Source organism: Chlorocebus sabaeus, chromosome 16, assembly GCF_047675955.1.
Source record: "Chlorocebus sabaeus isolate Y175 chromosome 16, mChlSab1.0.hap1, whole genome shotgun sequence".
Lineage (NCBI taxonomy): Eukaryota > Metazoa > Chordata > Mammalia > Primates > Cercopithecidae > Chlorocebus > Chlorocebus sabaeus.
In genome coordinates this window covers 48073193-48088462 of record NC_132919.1, presented here as the reverse complement: position 1 = coordinate 48088462, position 15270 = coordinate 48073193, and the positions used below count along the sequence as shown (strand labels likewise).

The window sequence follows — 15270 nt, the reverse complement described above, 5'->3', positions numbered from 1 at the left end:
CTGAGCTTAGTTTGAGAGCCCTGACCCAGCACTCCCACCCCCACCACCAGGCCAGGCTGCAGCAGATGCTGGTTCCTCTAGATGCTTGGCCTTAGCAGGGCCCATCCTAGAAGCCTGGCCCTGCCATGCGGGGTACCTTCAACAGAGGCAATCCCAGCCATGGCCTGGTGGTTATGATTGGGGCTTTTTTCTTTTAGGGGCAGGAGCAACAGCAGCCTAGGTCCCTGGTCACTGTCCTAGGACCCATGTTGAAAAGGGTTGTCCATCCTCCCTCCCTTTCCCAAGCCTCCTCTCCCCCTCCCACTCTCCTACCGTTGTCAGCCAGGGCTTGGTATCAGTCCTTCACACCTTAATGTGGGAGCAAGGGTGAAGGTTTCTAGACCTCTAAAGTCACCCTATCAGCCAGCCACACTGATCTCAGCTCAGGTTGGGGAACAAATTCCCGCCCAGGCTGCCACATGTCAAGTTCTCGTAGTTGCCAGGAGGGGGCAGTGCTGACAACCAACTGATAACAGCATTGGGGTTTTTGTCGGCTGATCATGCCTGCAGTATCTCAATCCTTACAGCTCTTGGAGGGAGAAGGGAGGTATTTTTATTATCGTCATTTAGCAGATCAGAAAACTGAGGCTGTGAAATGGCGAGCCCAAAGTCACAGCTAACTATTAGATGATGGCAGCAGCCTTCAGAAAGGGGCAGGAAGCCTCCAGAGCCACTCAGTCACTACACTCTCCTGCTCACATAAGAGCCTGGCCGGGCAGGTAAGTAGGAAGGAACTAATGGCAAGAATTCGAAGGAAAGAGTGCTTAGGTTCGGAAGCTAAGATTATTCATTTTCTTCTGGCTTCCATTTTAGTGAACATCTGAAGCTATACCCTGGTTCTCTAGAATGTTGGGGTTTTTGTTTCCCAGTATCAACTCTCAGGTCAATAAAGAGGAAAAATTAACAACTAGGTTCAGCATTTTAGGCACGGGCAGTAAATATTAGAACACTTAGACTTTGCTGCCCAAGAGCTCACAAACTAGCCGGTGGGTTTAACCTGGGCTATGGCTGTGCTGTGTTAGGCTAGCACAACAGTTTTCAAAGTAGTAGTATTTTTAGAGACAGGGTCTGGCTCTGTTGTTCAGGCATGATCATGATCATAGCTCACTGTAGCCTTGACCTCCTGAGCTCAAGCGATCCTCCTAAGTAGCTAGGGCCACAGGTGTGCACCACCATGCCTGGCTTTTTTTTTCTTTCTTTTTTTTTTGTTTTGGTAGAACAGGGGTCTCTCTCATGTTGCCCAGGCTAGTCTCAAAGTCCTGGCCTCAAGCAATCCTCCCGCTCCAACCTCCCAAAGCATTGGGATGACAGGCATCAGCCACTACTCCTGGCCTCAAAGTACCATTAAAAAAAACAAAACAAAAACACCTTAGGTAGGACATGCACTTGCTGCATCCCTGTCCTTCTCCACCATATTAAATCAGGTCGTAGTTAGCCATTATTGTCACCTGCTGTAAACATTTTGAGTTTACATTCTTCAAGTGAGTCGTGATCCTGACAGAGGATTCTGATTTAATGGGTCTGAGGTGGCAACCCACAATGGTATGCTTTTAAAGCTTCTCAGACTTTTCTAACAAGCAGGCAGGCAGAACTAGGGAAGCGTAGCCCCACCCCTGCTGCTCTGGCAGGCCTGTCTTGGCCCCACTGAGTTCGAAGTACTGCAGGCCCCAGGACCAGGCCCCAGGACTCCTCCTGAGAGGTTCAGAGGGCAGGCTTGGGGGTAGAGGCACTCCTCTCCCATTCTCTCCCCTGTTCAGGTCACTGAGGTGAGTGGGAGCCCAGCTTTGCTGCCCAAGTTCCTAGCAGACAGTGTTCTCTACCCCCCCACCTTTCTGTAGGGTTAGCTCAGCCTGGAGGCTTGGGTTTTTTGAGGTTTTGAAATCCACTCCAGGCTGGGCCCCTGGGTTCAAGTTCAGGATTTGGGCCAGGCAGGACACAGAGTGGGGGCAGGGAGCGGGTGCAGGCAGGCTGGGCACCTAGAGCTACACAGTAACTGCTTTGGAGGGAGGAGAAGAGCCTGGACAGAGGCTTTTGTATTTCATGGCCTGGCGTACCCGGTTTCCAGGGCAACCATGGACACCACGGTTCTGTTAGAGGTGGAAGCCAAGACCAGAAGACAGCCAATTGACATCCAGAGCCCAGTTACCTGGGCCAATGGGAAGTGGAGGTGGGCAGTGGAGCTGGGAGGGATCTGGAACTGAGAAGTGCGGAGATCTGGGCGAGTTGGAGTCCCACTGGCTGTCAGGTTCAGCAGAGGCAGGGCCTGTTCCTCCCAACCCCTGCTCTGAAGGTTGTAGCGGGACCCTCATAGATGCCAGGCCTGCAGAGGCAGGAGAGGCCGAGAGCCTGGAAAACTGCTTACAGATGCCCCTGCTCTGAATGAAGCTGTTCTTCCAAGCCAGGGTTCCCAGGGAGGGGTGTGGCACCTGGGGGAGGGTCAGCCCTGTGGCCCTGCTGGCTGCCCTCAAGGCTGATGCCCTTTCCTGGCATCCCCTGCCACTGCTTCTCCGTGTGCAGACATCACCATGGACAACAGCCTCCTAGCCATAGTCATGGCCACCGGTGAGTACCTACTGCCACTCCGTGTCCCAGGGGTGGGGCAGAGGCACCGTAGGCAAAGCCCAGCTTCTTCATCTATAGGGTCACCTTAAACAACAGCCCTCCCCAGCTAAGACTTGAGAAGTATGCTGTGCACGGCTGGCCTTTGATCCCTCTGGTCCCTTCCCTGTGCCAGGTCCTATGATGCCACAATCTTTGATAACGAGAGGGGCTGGGCACCAGGGGCTGTTGAGCTGGGCTCTTGGGTCCTCTCCTGCCTCCTCAGATCCACTGTTTCTCAGGGTATCTGCTCCATCCCCTCCCTTTGTGTCTCTGTAAAATCTCCCTTACACACATCACCCCCTGGGCTGCAGGCAGGGAAGGGACAGGGCTACTCTGCTCCCCCTCACAAATCTCTGCCCCAAGGACTTGATGCTGTAGCAAAAAGGAAGCTGCCTGCACCTCAGTTTGCCTTGTTAAGCTGGTATCAGTCCCAGGCAGGTCATTCCTACACCAGCTTTTGGAGTGAATTCCAATCTGGTGAGGAAATGGGCCTGCATGTGCTGGGTCCAGGCTGCCCCTTGATGGTGCCTCTGGGGGGAGGGCAGCCTCATCTGCGGTGTTCATCATGGCCATCCTGCTGCTGCTGCTGCTGCACCAGCGCGACCCCCAGTGCTGCCAGGTCCTCTGCACCTGCCACTTCTTCCGGAGTCCCAGCCAATATGTAAGCACCCTGACCCACCAACCCCTTGCCTTCATGGCCCCCACCCTGACCCAAATCCTGACAAAAGGGCACCTGTCCTCTGACCAAGGAGAAACAATTGTTCAGTATGGAAAGGGACTTTGGAATCTTTCTCTGCAGCATCCAGCCTGGGTTTCCTCTGAGTCAGGGGAGCAGTGTGGAAAGGGTTAATAACATCTAGGCCCCTCCCTGACCATTGTTAAACATAACTCAGTGCAAGGAGCTGCTCAGTGAAGACAAGGTCTTTTTCCAGCTCCCAAGGGAAAGTACAGAACCCCGACTTCTGGGGGAGGGGGTAAGTGGCAACAACAGCACTGTCAGTCCTCTCCCCAGGGACAGCGTGCCATATGGCATCCTGTACAGAAAGGAAACAAAATCTTCTGAGCTGCAGCCCCCCAGGCTCTGACACCATATCCCAACACTGAGCACCAGACAGGATGGAGGGGTAGGGACAGGAGGTGGTTTTCTCTGACTCCCCACCAAAGGTCATCAGACCTGGCTACCAGATGGTGGCAGAATGAGCTAGTGGCCAGAAAGGAGTGGATTATCTTTACACCCTAGTACTTTCCAGAAATGCTGAGGGTCTGAGCTTTGTGCCTTGGCCCAGGTGGAAAGGATTAAAGGGATGGAGAAAGGGGCATGAAGGGAAATAAAGGGTTTGGAATCTGCTGTCTTGCACACTGACCCTGAGCTTCACCTTGAGTTGTGCTTCATGATCCCAGGACTGCCCACCTCCCTACTTCAGCACCATGGGATGCCACACCGAGGTCCAGCCAGTGGAAAGGAGCCGAGAGTCCCAGGGGATACAGGTGAGGACCCCTGGACCTGCCACCTGGGATGGAGGAAGAAGTGTGTGCTGGGGTTGTGAAGCCAGGCAAGGGACCTAGTGTGGTTAAGGGGACTAAAAAGAATGCAGGGGAGGGGAAGGATGGGATAAAGACTGGAGAGGCTTCTTGGAGGAGAGGGAGGAGTGCAATACCCCGAACTTAGGCTTGCTCTGGGGAAGAGGACCCAGACCGAAGCTGGATAACGCTGGTGCATGCCTCCCTGGCTCCCTTGGCTTTTCTTGGTCACAGGGCCACTCCCAGGTGGCTGAGGTATTCTGTGTGGGGCTGCCCAGGAGCCACCAGCTGCCCCTGTGGCAGCCAGCTTGCCTGCCCAGCTATGAGAGTGTTCAAAACAAGGACCGGCAGCAACAGATTCACCAGCTGATTGCACAACGCTTCGGGCTCCAGGCCTGCAGAGAGGTGAATGTCCAGCCTTCTCAGCCCTGGGTGCCCTGGCTAACTGACCTTTTCACTTACTGCATTTTAACACACAATACCCAATTAGAGGCCCTGGGGTCAGGAAAAGGGCCACTAGTGGAGAACTCAAGGATATGAGTGGAGGCCCCAGTTCACTTCTTGTGTAGATAGTGCAGATCCCAGCCCAGGGAGGGCTAACCAGAGGGGTTTCCAGGGAGCCAACATCTCCAGGGGAGATGCAGAAAACAACAGTCCAAAGAAAGGGTGTTGCATATATGGGAGGAGAGCAAGAAAGTGGCTAACACCTTTGCTCTCCCATTTCTTCAGCTGCCACCAAGTTATGAGGACGCCATGAGGTCACTGCCTCCACCGCCAGCCTGCTGTGGCTCTACTCAGCCATCCCGGGAAGCAACCACCTGCCCTGCTCAGGGGAACACCACAGTGTAGGAGGGAGCAACCACCTCTGTCCAGCTCTTCCCCTTTCTCCAGGGGATTGGAAAGGAGAGCACTGAGCCTGTGGAGACAGCCCCCATCAATCTCCCCTGCCTAAGACTACTCCAGCTGGGCCTTGGTACCTGATGCCCCCACATATGGTGCCAAAGTAAATCCCAGGTCACCTCTGCCAAGGATGTGCAGGAGATGAGGAATCCAGGGTAATGTTCTGGGAAAGCAAGATGACATGTTTAAGGCAGAACTCCAGAACTAGGAGGCTTCTCTGACCTTAATCCCTGGAGTGCCTGCCTTCAAGGCAGAGTAGAGTCCCTGAAAGGAAGCCACTGGACCCAACAGGCCCCTCTCTGGGACTGCAGCCAACACCACCTACCTCCAGCAGCCAGGAATGATCATCCAAAATGAGATTTTCTTCCTGGCTCCTCCACTCAAAGGCAAGCCTCTAAAGGTCCTGGCTGGGATGACAACAGAGTGGCCTGACCCCAGCCCACTCTAAGCCCTCACTGAGTATTCCTGAAGCCAGATTCTTTGCTACTGTTTATCGTTTGAGATAAATCAAGAACCAGAAGAGAATGTGGGCTTGGTGGGCCTAGCTCTTCAGGTGAGCAGGAAGAAGCCATTTGTTACCTACTCTGCCCTACCACTGGAAAAACCTCGGCAGTCCAGGGCAGATGAGGCCTGACGGAGCCTCCCAGAAGCATATCCTGCCATCCCACAAGCTCTCTCTCTGCCCTAGACCTGGAGAGGTAGGGAAGAGGCTTTCCTGTGGCTATCTCTGGGGCTGCAGCCCCAGCTCCCTTTGCATGTGGCTACGGGAGAAGAACATGACTGTGTTGCTTCCTTTACTGGCTGCCCCTGCCCCTCCTCCCAGGGCCCAGCCCCTGGCCTTTCCTAGGATCTAAGAGGGGAAGCAGCAATGACACCCTCAAGCACGAGCTCCCCTCCTTCCCCTCTGGAGGACAGTGCCAAAGCAAGTCCCCCTTCTCATTTCCTCACTCAGATACGTTCTTTCTTGCTTTGAGGCTCCCCCTTGGTGTGCACTAGAGAACCTGGGTAAGGACCAACAAATCACTAGGCAGTTCCATCCAGGTGTGTCCCTAAATAGCATGCGTTCATGACTCTGGCTCACTTTATTTTTGGCCCCAGGTCAGGTCTCCCAAAGGGTTTCCCAGCAGTCACTTCAGAGTCTCCTGCAGAGTCACCATCAAGCAGACCTCTTCCTTGGGAGGCCGTGTCGTCGCCCCAACCCTTGACTTCTGGTATCACCATCTCCTGTCACCTGGGCTCCAGTCTCTGTCTGATGGCCTCAAACAGGACATCAAAGCATAGCTACCAGTTTGAAGGTGCCCTCCGGCTTGGCAGGAACCACGTGGACAAAAGTCTTGTAGAGTACAGCACCCTTGGGCAGCCTGGTGATCAGATCCACAGCCTCCGTGTTTCTGGGATGAGGCACGTAGACCTCCTTAGTGTAGCGGACTATCCCCTCTTCCAGGGCATACAGACATTTATTCTTCCCGAGACCCACCTGCAACACACAGACCTGGTCAGCTGGTCAGCGAGGTGGTCCGTCCCAGAATTTTGGGACAGACTTCTCACACAGAGCCACGCCCTGGGGCCGAAGAGGGGGATCAGAGAATGCCATCTCAGGTTCCCTTTCCCACTGGCTGGCACTTCCAAACTTTCTGCTTCTTTACTGACTCATAACAAATGAGGGAAAAGAAAGCTCCAACAGCCAACATGGGTCACTGTTCAGTCCCAGGGGGCTGTTACCTGGAGCCATGTCTATGTAACTGGTCAGAAGCCACAGTGGACAGATCCCAAAACCCAGGAAGATGCCCTAAATCTTCACTTAAGACTTAAACAACACTAGAACTGTCATATGTCATATTAAAACACTAGTGTGATGTAAATTTTCATCTAGGTAGTGATTTATAAAGTTTAGGCTCTATGAAAAATATAGACCACAGCTATATGTATAATGCATATGCCAATAAAACAATCATACTATTGCATCAGCTAATACCCATGTAAGCCCTTTAATACCCATTAAGTCATTTAATCCTCACCTTGTAAAAGAGGTATTATCTCCAATGCCATTTTTCAGATGAGAAATACGAAGCAGAGAGGTTAAACTATGTTGGATGTACAGTTTTTAACCATAGTTTTTAGCTTTTTATTTTAGAACTTCCGGCTGGGTGTGTGGCAGATTTTACCCAGGTAGTCCAGCACTATTCCGTCTCTCTGATTAAAAGAATGGGCTCTGGAGCCAGGATGTCTGGTTCAAATACCAGCACTGCTACTTACTCCTGTGTGGTCTTAGGCAAGTTTACTTCACTGTGCCTCCGTTTTTTTCATCTGTCAAATGGGAATAATATTAGCTACTTTACAGGATCAATTTGAGGATTCATGGTCAACAATCATAAAGGGCTTAGAATACCGTCCAGCTCAAAATATGTTAGCTTTGATTGTTGTTGACATAGCTACACATCTAATGTCTTAAGTTCTAAAAGGTAAAGCTACTACATATAAAATTATCCAAAAAGGGGTGAGGGAAGGGAAACTGTTTACAAAGGAAACTAATATTTAAAATAATGTGAAGAGTAGAGTATCGTTCTGTCTCTGTAACAAAGAACTATCCTACCCTATAAAAATGATGCCAACTTGCTGAAACTGAAATCCCCACCTGCTATGAACCTAATTTCTGGCACACTGAATTCTATTTCATTAAATTCAAGCTATCTTTCAACCATCTACAAGTAAGTCTATGCAAAGGGAGAGGTCTTAGACATAATGAAAAACTAATAAATTGAAGTTAGTTTCCCAAGACTAAAATAATATTTTAGGTATCTTGTCCTCCAAGAACTGAGGGTTAGAAAGAAGAACCAAGAATACCAGGCCAATGCAACACCAAAGCAAAACATAGTGATCTGGGAGTTAGGCAGACCTGGTGCAAATCCCAGCAATCACTTGCTCTTTCCACCCCCTCTAAGTCTCTGGCATTTCACCTGTAAAATAGAGACAATACCCACCTCACAGGGATGCAGTAAGGAAGAAATGAGATCGTGTAGGCATGGGAATCAGCACAATGCTTGCCATTTGGTAAGCACCCAATACATGCAACTGTTACTACCATGCTTAGGGGCAAGGAGAGGTCATCCTAGAAAGGAAAAAGGGGGCAGCAACAGAGCAACTCACATGGGCACCTGGGTGCCAGCGGAAATGGCGCTGTGTTCCAATGATGTTCCCAGCATGAACATAGTGACCTAGAAGAGAAGTCCAGTGACTGGGGCAGCACAGCAAACTACCAAGAAAACATGATGGCCTAAATGCTGCATGCCAACTTCCAAGCCTGCCCCTGGCCAAAAACAACTCCCAGACAGTCCACCACAAGCACTGCAGGATCTGCCACCCAGCAGCTCTTATCTCTAATTGCATGGTTATGGCTCACACCCACCCACCCTATGACCCTTCCTCAGGTCTTATCTGTTCCTTTAATCTGGAGCCAATTATGATGGTGAGGAAGAATAGGGCCAGGAACATGCAGGGTTCTTCTGCTCTCCTAAGGAACACCAGGACAGGGTGCAGCTGGGAAGGGGAAGCCAAGGCACATCCTCACCTTCCATTTTCTTAATGCCTAGGCGTTTGCCTGATGACTTTCCACCGAGGTTTCTGGAGCTACCACCCGTCTTCTTGGATGCATATCTGACAGCAAGAGCTGTAGCAGGAGTGGAGCTCAGCAAGGATGTAACTGCAAAGAAAACAGAAACATTGTTCAGACAGACAGGCTCAAACTATTTCTGCCTCAATGGGGCACATGCTGAGAGGTGAGAGGTGGTGGGGAGATGAGAAAGGTGTGTCAGGGGAGCAGAAGTGCCACTGAGTGTATTAGTTCTCAGGGAATACCTGAAGGTCCTTGGCTTTCTTCTTTTGGGGGAGGGGGCGGGGGAGCAGTGAAACACAAATGGAAAAAAATAAACATCATGTGTTCTGGGTCCTGACACATTTAGTCTAAATGTGCTGAGGAGAAATGGACACCACAGAGCTGCCTGCTTCAGAGGCTCACTCACCCTCATGCACCATGGAGGGGCCAGAACAGACTTGGGAAGCCCAGCACATCCAGAGAGGCTTCTGTTTCAGGCTCACTCACGACTTTTTCTTTTTTTTTAAGACGGAGTTTCGCTCTCGTTGCCCAAGCTGGAGTGCAATGGGCGCAGTCTTGGCTCACTGCAACCTCCGCCTCCCGGGTTCAAGCGATTCTCCTGCCTCAGCCTCCCAAGTAGCTGGGATTACAGGTGTGTGCCACCACGCCCGGCTAATTTTTTGTATTTTTAGTAGAAACGGGGTTTCACCATGTTAGCCAGGCTGGTCTGGAACTCCTGACCTCAGGTGATCCCAAATTGTTGGGATTACAGGCCTCACCCATGACTTTCTCAGCTATTCACTCATCCACTGCTCACCAAATACTAGTAAACTAAAAGGGTAGCTGGTCTGAAGGTGGCTCCCACAGGGTCCTGGCCATTTCAGAAGGCTGAGCCCTTTCTTCTCAAAGCACATCAAGCAGAGGTCCAACCATGACCCACAGACTGCCCTTGTTAATCTGACCCCTCCATACTCATTCCAAAGTGCTCAATAGCATTCATTTGAAAAAGTAAAATAAACTAAAATTCATACTAAGATGGTAGTCCCTTGCTGTCTGACAAGCTTAGCGGTACAACTCCTTGCCTGCAGGTCTCCAGACACAGCCATGATTTAAGGCCCATGCCAGTGTCTTTAGAGAAGCTTTGTGGGTCTCTAGAGCCTGTAAGTTCAGAGTGTCTGAAGCCTGGGTTTCTGACATTTCCATGACAACACAGACTAACTGCGGCAAAGGACCAGAGATAAGGACTCAGAAAGACATGTTAAATGCCCAGCACCAGGATCTACCTACCTTTAAACATCTACTCATTCATTTACATACTTACTAAGCTCAGGAGCTGGGCTTTTACTTTACTTACATTATCTCATTCACAAATCTTTGCTCTTCACCCTACTCCCCATCCTCCTCCTCAAAGTAAATGGTGCTACCATTCAGCCAGTTGCTTAGGCAGAAACCAATGACCTCACATATTCAGTTCACAAGCAAGCTCTGTGGACGCTAACTCCAGAACAGATCTCAAATTCATCCATTTTCCTCCAAGTTCACTGCCACCACAAACGTCTTGGCTAAATCATCTCTGCTCAGGGATATTATGGCTTTCCATCTGATTTCCTCGTTTCCACTCCTATCCCCTTTAAATTTACATAACACGAATAGTTTGCTTCTCAAAATGTAGAACTGGCTCAAGTCACTCTCCTGTCCCTCACTCTACACAGGGCTAGGTCTCCTGTCATTCTTTTTTTTTGGGGGGGGGTGGGGATAAGGCCCCATTCTGTCACCCAGGCTGGAGTGCAGTGGTATGAACATGGCTCACTGCAGCCTCGACCTCCCGAGCTCAGGTGATCTTCCCACCTCAGCCTCCTGAGTATCTGAGACCACAGGCAAACGCCACCACACTCAGCTAATTTTTGTATTTTTTGTAGAGATGGGGTTTTGCCATGTTGCCCAGTTGGTCTTGAACTCCTGGGCTCAAGTGATCCGCCCGCCTTGGCCTCCCAGTGTTGGGACTACAGGCATGAGCCATCACACCCCGCCTCCTGTCATTCTTTAGTTCTTAAATGCTTTCTCCTCAGAAGACTTCCTTCACCGTTCAATCTAAGAAAACACACACACACACACACACACACTCATTTTCTTTCTTCACAGCACTTGCCAGTTTGCAACTACTTTATGTGTTCATTTATTGGCTTATGCACCAGAGAAAACCGTTCAGGGGCTAGAAGCCATGTCTTTACGTTTTCTGCTGATTTTCTGAACACCTGCCGCCGTGTCTACCACAAAGTAAGACCTCAATTTGTTGAATGAATAGATTAATTTTTTCATCACCAATGTGCCATTGTTACTAATACTCATACAGAGAAAGGATCCACCCAAACCCCCAACCGCCAAGGAAGCCGACCGTGCTCCTGAGGCAGGGGAAGGCCAAGTGCTCCTCCAACTCCCCCACTCATGGTTCTACTCAGGATGTGTCACGTGACCAGCGACGGCGTCCCTCAAACCTGGAGTGGCCCACACACTTCCCCTCGCATCCAGGGTCCTCCGCGGGGATCAGTATCACCTCTTTCCCTCCCTGCTGGAGCTCCACTCTGCCTCCCCGCCTCGCCCCGCTCTGACTACTGCGTCCCATTACCAGCTGTTCGGGTCCTCAGCGCCAGCACCACAGACGCCATGTTTGCGTTCGCTCACTTCCGGTCTCGAAAAGGTTCTACTTCCGCTATCAGGAAATCTACTTCCGGGCCCTGCGTGGCAGTTGAAAGAGTGGCGGGAGAAGTTGCAGGTGAGTGTCCCCGGCCGCAGGCCAGCGGATTGGGCGGGACTTCCCTCCTGAGCACCTATGTGCAGAGTCTTGGTGGCTAGGGCGTCCAGGAGCCTCTGCAGCGGACCGCCAGCCTCAGAGGCGCAAAGCTTGTCGGGCAGGGGCCCGCTTGTCTCACTCCCCTCGTTTGCAGATGTCAACGGAGGCCCAGCGAAGGGTCAGAGATGAGGCCCCGTCCCTAGTCATTCAACTTACTTTATTCAGCCAGCTGTGTGCCAGATGCTGTACTAAGCGCGGTGGATGCATTATTTTATTTCATTCTCACCACCTTATAAAATGGGTGCTGTTATCATCCCTGTTTTACTAAGGAAGAAACTGAGGCCTAGGCAGGTTACATGTCTCCTCCTGGGTCATACCTACAGTGTTAGTAAATGTTCCAGGAATGATTAGCTTTGCATATGACCCAGCAGTTTTACTCCTAAGTATATACACGAAAGGGATTTGAAAACATACCCCCACAAAAAGTAGTACATCAGTGTTCATAGCAGCATTATTCATAATAGCCAAAAAAATGGAAACAAACTAAATGTCCAAGTGATGAATGGATAAACAAAATGTAGCGTATCCGTACAACGGAATATTATTCAGTCATGAAAAGTAATTAAGTACTGATACAGGCTACGTCATAGATAAACCTTGAAAACATGCTGAGTGAAAAAAGTCAGGCACAAAAGGCCACATGTTGTATGATTCTATTTATATGAAATATCCAGAATAGGCAAATGCATAGAGACAGATGTATGGTTGCCAGGAGCTGGGGAGAGGGAGGGAATGGACAGTGACTGCTTAATGGCTGCAGGAATTCTTTTTGAGGTGATGAAAATAGTGATGATGGTTGCACAACATTGTGAATATACTAAAAAACTACTGAATGTACACTTTTAAAAGGATATTGTGCTGTGCAAATTATATCTCTTATTTTTATTTTTATTTTATTTTTCTTTAAAGCAGGGTCTCACTCTGTCACCCAGGCTGGAGTGCAGTGGTATAATCACAGCTCATTGCAGCCTTGACCTCCCAGGCTCAAGCGATCCTCCCACCTCAGCCTCCTGAGTATCTGGGACTACAGGTGTGAGCTACCATACCCAGCTAATTTTTGTATTTTTTTGTAGAGACGAGTTCTCACTATGTTGCCCAGGCTGTTCTTGAACTCCTGGACTCAAGTGATCCTTCTGCTTTGGCCTCCCAAAGTGCTGGGATTATAGGCATGAGCTACCATGCCCAGCCTATGTCTCAATTTTTAGAAAGAACAGTTTTTGGCCAGCTGTGGTGGTTCATGCCTGTAATCTCAGCACTTTGGGAGGCCAAGGCGGGCAGATCACTTGAGGTCAGGAGTTCAAGACTAGCCTGGCCAGCATAATGAAAACCCGTCTCTACTAAAAATACAAAAATTAGCCAGGTGTGATGGTGGGCGCCTGTAATCCCAGCTAGGCTGAGGCAGGAGAATCGCCTGAACCTGGGAGTGAGGTTGCAGTGAGCCAAGATTGTGCCACTGCACTCCAACCTGAGTGCCAGAGCGAGACTCCATCTCAAAAAAGAATAACTTTTGACATCTCCATTTCAAATGTGAAGATCAACAAGGGGGTGGAGGTGTTAAATCTTGTTACCACCTCCCCCCATTAAAATTTTGTAATGGTAACTCTACTTTGTTTATACCTCAACTTGACCTGCAAAGAATTTGAGGAGGATTCCTGTTAGATTACCAAGAGTTAGAGTTCCAGATTGAATGTGTTGGGACCATGTCATATTTCTCTGTTTCTGTATTCTCTGTATCTTATATTTATGTCATAAAGCCTGGCTATGGAACACAGCTGGTGGACTGAATTGAATGCTCTAGTCTGTGTCATATCTCTCTTTTCCTTTTAGGGAATTATTTGATAGCACATACTGATGGCTCTAAAGAAGTCACCCTCACGAGATTCTGGTGATAGTGACTCTGAGGAGTTGCCAACATTTGCCTTTCTGAAGAAGGAACCATCTTCAACAAAGAGGAGACAGCCTGAGAGGGAGGAGAAGATTATAGTGGTTGACATCTCAGATTCTGAAGCCTCCTGTCCTCCAACACCAGGGTTACTTTCACCACCTGTGTCAGACACAGCTGAAACTGTCCCACAAACGCAGCCAGTCAGGTTGCTAAGCAGTGAAAGTGAAGAAGAAGAAGAAGAATTTATTCCTCTGGCTCAAAGGCTTACATGTAAGTTTCTGACCTACAAGCAACCGAGCCCTGAGGACTCTAGCTCCCCAATTAAAAGTGTTTTGGATCATCAAAATAATGAAGGTGTATCATGTGACTGGAAAAAGCAGCCCTTTCCAAAGATCCCTGAAGTTCCTCTCCATGATACCCCAGAGAGGAGTGCAGCAGATAACAAGGACCTGATCTTAGATCCATGCCGTCAGCTTCCAGCCTACCCCTCTACCTGCCCTGGCCAGAGCAGCAGCTTGGTAGTAACCAAAGCAAATTCTGATATCCTCCCACCACAGAAGAAAACCAAGCAGAGTCAGAAGGTCCAGGGAAGAGGCTCACAGGGATGCCAGCAGCAGAGACAAGCAAGGCAGAAGGAAAGCACCCTGAGACGACAGGAAAGAAAGAATGCAGCGCTGGTTACCAGGATGAAAGCCCAGAGGCCAGAGGAATGCTTAAAACACGTCATTGTGGTGCTGGATCCAGGTCCTCACATGTATCTTTGTCCTCTGCTGAGTTATCTGCTTTCTGGACCACCCACTGACAGTCCCTTTTCTATCTGTTGCAGTGCTTTTACAGATGGAAGGTGGGGGCCAGCTCCTGGGAGCACTGCAGTCCATGCAGTGCCGCTGTGTGATTGAGGCGCAGGCCGTGCCTTGCAGTGTCACTTGGAGGAGAAGGGCTGGGCCGTCTGAGGTAGGGGTTTTCTGGCTGACATCTCCTCCTCCTCCTCCCCTTGCAGTTACAGGATAAATATGTTTTTATTTTAAAGGATACTTAGCAGTCAGGGCCCCAGCAGGAAGACAGATGGCACATTCAACTCAGGGTAATTGAAGGAAGATTGAATAAAGGGACTGTTTGCCAAGGCATGGGCAGGGTACGAGGAAACTACTAGTGACAGCATGGTACCTCACAGTAATAACAGCACAATTTACGGTTTTTCAACCTCAGAATTATTGACATTTTAGATTGGAGAATTCTTTGTTTTGGGAGCTGTCCTGTGATGTGCAAAATGTTTAGCAGCATTCCTGGCCACTATCTACTAATATACCCCTCTCAGTCATGACAATAAAAAATGTCTGCAGACATTGCCAGATGTCATTTGTGGGGAAAAATCACCCCCCGTTGAGAACCATTGGCATACCTGTTACCATCCGTATACCTGAAGGGATGAGGGGAAGGAGTGGTTAACAGAATCCAGGAGAGAGAAATGGAGAGAGGACCACTTTGAGCGAAGCTATGAGCTGCCATAGAGGGGGACGGCAAACCCTAGGTGACCCCACTGGGAGTGAGCCAGGGGAAAAATACCCTAACTTCACTTTCCTCCTTCCCACTAGTCCTCTCCTCGGGTTCCCCGCTGGTGACACCCAGCTGGGAGCCAGAAGACATGTGGGCCCTGTGTTTTTTGTAGAGATCGTAGAGTGGAGCTTGTATACTTGGTAGAGACGCGGTTTTGCCATGTTACTCAGGCTGGTCTTGAACTCCTGAGCTCAAGCAATCTGCCTGCCTTGGCCTCTCAAAATGCTGCGATTACAAGTGTGAGCCACGTTGTCTGGCACTAAAATTCTTTATCTCACCAGAAGCATCTTGTATGAAAAAAGAAAAAAAAAAGTATTTTTTCCT

The 15270-nt window shown here is 49.8% G+C and overlaps 2 protein-coding genes and 1 long non-coding RNA gene across 5 annotated transcripts in view; 2 read left to right on the top strand and 1 right to left on the bottom strand.

Moving 5' to 3' along the window:
* Nucleotides 1–4041: 4041 nt before the first annotated feature.
* LOC140708660 (uncharacterized) lies at nucleotides 4042–4989 on the top strand. The gene is made up of 3 exons (XR_012088823.1): nucleotides 4042–4128; nucleotides 4396–4566; nucleotides 4891–4989. It is a non-coding gene; the product is annotated as an uncharacterized lncRNA (long non-coding RNA).
* A 1135-nt stretch (nucleotides 4990–6124) lies between these two features.
* On the bottom strand, nucleotides 6125–11381 carry MRPL27 (mitochondrial ribosomal protein L27). The gene is made up of 4 exons (XM_008011510.3): nucleotides 11280–11381; nucleotides 8630–8761; nucleotides 8209–8276; nucleotides 6125–6538 (listed from the first exon to the last, which is right to left on the bottom strand). The coding sequence occupies exons 1-4, from the start codon at nucleotides 11317–11319 to the stop codon at nucleotides 6332–6334; spliced, it is 447 nt and encodes a 148-aa protein (XP_008009701.2). The 5' UTR covers nucleotides 11320–11381; the 3' UTR covers nucleotides 6125–6331.
* Nucleotides 11370–15270, top strand: part of EME1 (essential meiotic structure-specific endonuclease 1) — a 9341-nt gene continuing 5440 nt past the window's right edge. For 2 of the 3 annotated variants that reach the window (XM_008011513.3, XM_008011514.3), the window contains exons 1-3: nucleotides 11370–11426; nucleotides 13332–14133; nucleotides 14216–14343. In XM_008011513.3, the coding sequence (XP_008009704.2) occupies nucleotides 13356–14133; nucleotides 14216–14343 (906 nt within the window). In that variant the 5' untranslated portion in view covers nucleotides 11370–11426; nucleotides 13332–13355. Of the gene's footprint in view, nucleotides 11427–13331; nucleotides 14134–14215; nucleotides 14344–15270 lie in introns of those variants that run through there. The other variant, XM_073004953.1, reaches the window with a different exon arrangement.

What these genes read in the sequence shown, in the direction of transcription:
- MRPL27 (XM_008011510.3), bottom strand. Translation starts at nt 11,319, where the DNA reads ATGGCGTCTGTGGTGCTGGCGCTGAGGACCCGAACAGCTG. An exon ending in AGGCATTAAGAAAATGGAAG is followed by an intron (nt 8,277 to 8,629) that starts GTGAGGATGTGC and finishes CTTCTCTTCTAG; the next exon opens with GTCACTATGTTCATGCTGGG. An exon ending in GCTGGCACCCAGGTGCCCAT is followed by an intron (nt 6,539 to 8,208) that starts GTGAGTTGCTCT and finishes TGTGTGTTGCAG; the next exon opens with GTGGGTCTCGGGAAGAATAA.